Source organism: Palaemon carinicauda, chromosome 16 (assembly GCF_036898095.1).
Source record: "Palaemon carinicauda isolate YSFRI2023 chromosome 16, ASM3689809v2, whole genome shotgun sequence".
In the NCBI taxonomy this organism is placed as follows: domain Eukaryota; kingdom Metazoa; phylum Arthropoda; class Malacostraca; order Decapoda; family Palaemonidae; genus Palaemon; species Palaemon carinicauda.
This window is the reverse complement of record NC_090740.1, coordinates 115,853,606-115,858,262: the sequence shown is the minus strand read 5'-3', so window position 1 is coordinate 115,858,262 and position 4,657 is coordinate 115,853,606. Positions and strand designations below refer to the sequence as shown.

The window sequence follows — 4,657 nt, the reverse complement described above, 5'->3', positions numbered from 1 at the left end:
GGTAATGAAACGAATTCTGTAAAAAAAAAAAAATCGTATAAGAAATTTTCCTTTCTTCAAAGATAACTTTACTTTAGCTAACACAAAAATATTTGAATATTTTGACGAAATGTTTTTGGCAAATGGTATACTGTATGTCAATATTTAGCAGGTTTCCATGGTGGAAAATATTAAATGGATGAAAAATCACCATATATATACTGTTAGTTGGATACATAAATAAGAAACCACTAAATGTCTATATATTCTCTGTATTCAATAATGTATTGGTGTAAGTACAATTTGCTCATTCGCATATAAATATTAAATTGGATTTGAATCTTGATAAATATTTTAACGATGTACGCAATTAAACTAATTAGAATTATTACCACTTACGGTGTGTTATAAAGAAGAAAACGGCCAAGATCAACGTGAAAAGCAAATGGAGAACTGGAAGAAAAACGAACGCAGAAGACGTCTTTTTTCTTCCTCCTGGAAAAAATCCCATCAAAACATTGAACCAAAAGAGTGCAACCAGCGTCCAGCGAACTCCTCTTCCTGATGAAGATGCTGAAGAAGAGGAAGAAGAAGAAGAAGAAGAGGAAAGAGGAGTATGTCTCTCTTGAATTCCAGCAACAGTTGTTTGTGAAGGTCTTTCCAGAGATGATAAGAACGTCCAGAGACCAAAGGCTTTTCCAGAATCCACGTTTATGATGTTCCAGTCTGATCTCTTTCGACGGTTGTCTGGGTTGTTGTTGTCCTTCATCGTTAAACTATAAATAAGGTCAGGATTCAGATATTACTCGGGGATCTTAGGGACAGTATTATATTTCCATAAATATGTCAAGAAAATAAGGAAAAGAGAAAACATGAAAGATTTTTATACATACATATAGTGCGTATACATATATTCACATATATACTGTATATATATATATATATATATATATATATATATATATATATATATATATATATATGCGTGTGTATGTGTACGTATGTATATGTATATACATGTGTGTCTATACGAACATATACACACATACATACATGAAAATAATATATATATATATATATATATATATATATATATATATATATATATAAATATTTATATATATCATATATATATTTTTATACTACATACATATCCATAAAATGTATATATCATATATTATGAAATATGTATATATATATATATATATATATATATATATATATATATATATATATATATATATAAGTATGAATATGTATATATATATATATATATATATATATATATACATATAAATATACATAAATATATAAAGCAGTTGACATGTCCTTCCACTCGTGTCTCTTCATAGTCTTTGTATGACACAACCGCATAGTATCTGAGTTCGTCAATCCATCGTCTTCTCTTCCTTCCCCTGCTTCTTTTGCAATCCCAAGGGACCCATTCTGTTATTCTTCTTGTCTAGATGACAGACAACAGATGGGCAAGAACAACAACAGAATGGGTCCCTAGAAATGGCAAACAAAGCAACGGTAGCAAGAGAAGACGATGGATTAAAGAAATAAGAAAATCTATGGGTGTCAACTGGCACAGAAAGGCCATAAACAGACGTATAAATACATGGCCGGGGTCTTTGTCCTGCAGTGAGTAGCAACGGCTGATGAAGGTGATATATATATATATATATATATATATATATATATATATATATATGTATATATATATATATATACTGTATATATACTGTATAAATATATATATATATATATATATATATATATATATATACATAAATAGCATATAAATATATATATATATATATATATATATATATATATATATATATATATATATATATATATATATATATATATATATATTATATTTTGGAGCTCTTGGGTTATAGCATCCTGCTTTTCCAACTAGGGTTGTAGCTTAGCTTTTAATGATAATAATAATAATAATAATAATAATAATAATAATAATAATAATAATAATAATAATAATAAATACCTTTCCTTTTTAAGAATGAAAATCTCTCATCAAATTACCCCCAGAGTTCTCTACGATCTCACTTACAGCAGTGACACAGAGAAATCAACAGTTGAAATGACCTCCAGAGTTCTCTACGATCTCACCTACAGCAGTGACACAGAGAAATCAACAGTTGAAATGACCCCCAGAGTTCTCTACGATCTCACTTACAGCAGTGATACAGAGAAATCAACAGTTGAAATTACCCCCAGAGTTCTCTACGATCTCACTTACAGCAGTGACACAGAGAAATCAACAGTTGAAATGACCTCCAGAGTTCTCTACGATCTCACCTACAGCAGTGACACAGAGAAATCAACAGTTGAAATTACCCCCAGAGTTCTCTACGATCTCACTTACAGCAGTGACACAGAGAAATCAACAGTTGAAATTACCTTCAGAGTTCTCTACGATCTCACTTACAGCAGTGACACTGAGAAATCAACAGTTGAAATTACCCCCAGAGTTCTCTATGATCTCACTTACAGCAGTGACACAGAGAAATCAACAGTTGAAATTACCCCCAGAGTTCTCTACGATCTCACTTACAGCAGTGACACGGAGAAATCAACAGTTGAAATGACCTCCAGAGTTCTCTACGATCTCACTTACAGCAGTGACACGGAGAAATCAACAGTTGAAATGACCTCCAGAGTTCTCTACGATCTCACCTACAGCAGTGACACGGAGAAATCAACAGTTGAAATTACCCCCAGAGTTCTCTACGATCTCACTTACAGCAGTGACACTGAGAAATCAACAGTTGAAATTACCCCCAGAGTTCTCTACGATCTCACTTACAGCAGTGACACTGAGAAATCAACAGTTGAAATTACCCCCAGAGTTCTCTACGATCTCACTTACAGCAGTGACACTGAGAAATCAACAGTTGAAATTACCCCCAGAGTTCTCTACGATCTCACTTACAGCAGTGACACTGAGAAATCAACAGTTGAAATTACCCCCAGAGTTCTCTACGATCTCACTTACAGCAGTGACACAGAGAAATCAACAGTTGAAATGACCTCCAGAGTTCTCTACGATCTCACCTACAGCAGTGACGCAGAGAAATCAACAGTTGAAATTACCCCCAGAGTTCTCTACGATCTCACTTACAGCAGTGACGCAGAGAAATCAACAGTTGAAATTACCTCCTGAGTTCTCTACGATCTCACTTGCAGCAGTGACGCAGAGAAATCAACAGTTGAAATTACCCCCAGAGTTCTCTACGATCTCACTTACAGCAGTGACGCAGAGAAATCAACAGTTGAAATTACCCCCAGAGTTCTCTACGATCTCACTTACAGCAGTGACGCAGAGAAACCAACAGTTGAAATTACCTTCAGAATTCTCTACGATCTCACAGCAGTGACGCAGAGAAATCAACAGTTGAAATTACCCCCAGAGTTCTCTACGATCTCACTTACAGCAGTGACGCAGAGAAATCAACAGTGGAAATTACCCCCAGAGTTCTCTACGATCTCACTTACAGCAGTGACGCAGAGAAATCAACAGTTGAAATTACCTCCAGAGTTCTCTACGATCTCACTTACAGCAGTGACGCAGAGAAATCAACAGTTGAAATTACCCCCAGAGTTCTCTACGATCTCACTTACAGCAGTGACGCAGAGAAATCAACAGTTGAAATTACCCCCAGAGTTCTCTACGATCTCACTTACAGCAGTGACGCAGAGAAATCAACAGTTGAAATTACCCCCAGAGTTCTCTACGATCTCACTTACAGCAGTGACGCAGAGAAATCAACAGTTGAAATTACCCCCAGAATTCTCTACGATCTCACTTACAGCAGTGACGCAGAGAAACCAACAGTTGAAATTACCTTCAGAATTCTCTACGATCTCACTTACAGCAGTGACGCAGAGAAACCAACAGTTGAAATTACCCCCAGAATTCTCTACGATCTCACTTACAGCAGTGACGCAGAGAAACCAACAGTTGAAATTACCTTCAGAATTCTTTACGATCTCACTTACAGCAGTGACGCAGTGAAACCAACAGTTGAAATTACCTTCAGAATTCTCTACGATCTCACTTACAGCAGTGACGCAGAGAAATCAACAGTTGAAATTACCCCCAGAATTCTCTACGATCTCACTTACAGCAGTGACGCAGAGAAATCAACAGTTGAAATTACCCCCAGAATTCTCTACGATCTCACTTACAGCAGTGACGCAGAGAAACCAACAGTTTAAATTACCTTCAGAATTCTTTACGATCTCACTTACAGCAGTGACGCAGAGAAACCAACAGTTGAAATTACCTTCAGAATTCTTTCCGATCTCACTCACAGCAGTGACGCAGAGAAATCAACAGTTGAAATTACCTTCAGAATTCTTTACGATCTCACAGCAATGACACAGAGAAATCAACAGTTGAAATTACCTTCAGAATTCTTTACGATCTCACAGCAATGACACAGAGAAATCAACAGTTGTACACAGGTAAGGAAGTACAATGTTGACCACTGAACAACTAGAGCAACACTCACTATCCGTAAACATCTTCGATTTAAATACTGGCGCATGAATAAAACGTGTGCATAGCGATGGAAATGCAATTAGTGTTGATATTAAAATGCATTTACATGAAAGAACTGAACTGATCCACAAGAGGCTTGAGTGC

At 35.7% G+C, this 4,657-nt stretch overlaps 1 protein-coding gene across 1 annotated transcript; it reads left to right on the top strand.

Annotated features, from left to right (window-relative positions):
- The first annotated feature begins 2,008 nt into the window (after positions 1–2,008).
- On the top strand, positions 2,009–4,227 carry LOC137655505 (selection and upkeep of intraepithelial T-cells protein 5-like). Its single transcript, XM_068389402.1, has 2 exons — positions 2,009–3,154; positions 3,361–4,227. The coding sequence occupies exons 1-2, from the start codon at positions 2,009–2,011 to the stop codon at positions 4,225–4,227; spliced, it is 2,013 nt and encodes a 670-aa protein (XP_068245503.1).
- Positions 4,228–4,657: the final 430 nt, after the last annotated feature.

Bases quoted from the DNA above. Each gene is read 5' to 3' on its own strand.
- LOC137655505 (XM_068389402.1), top strand. From the start codon at position 2,009: ATGAAAATCTCTCATCAAATTACCCCCAGAGTTCTCTACGATCTCACT. The intron at 3,155-3,360 runs GTTGAAATTACC...AATTACCTTCAG, and splicing joins GTGACGCAGAGAAATCAACA to AATTCTCTACGATCTCACAG.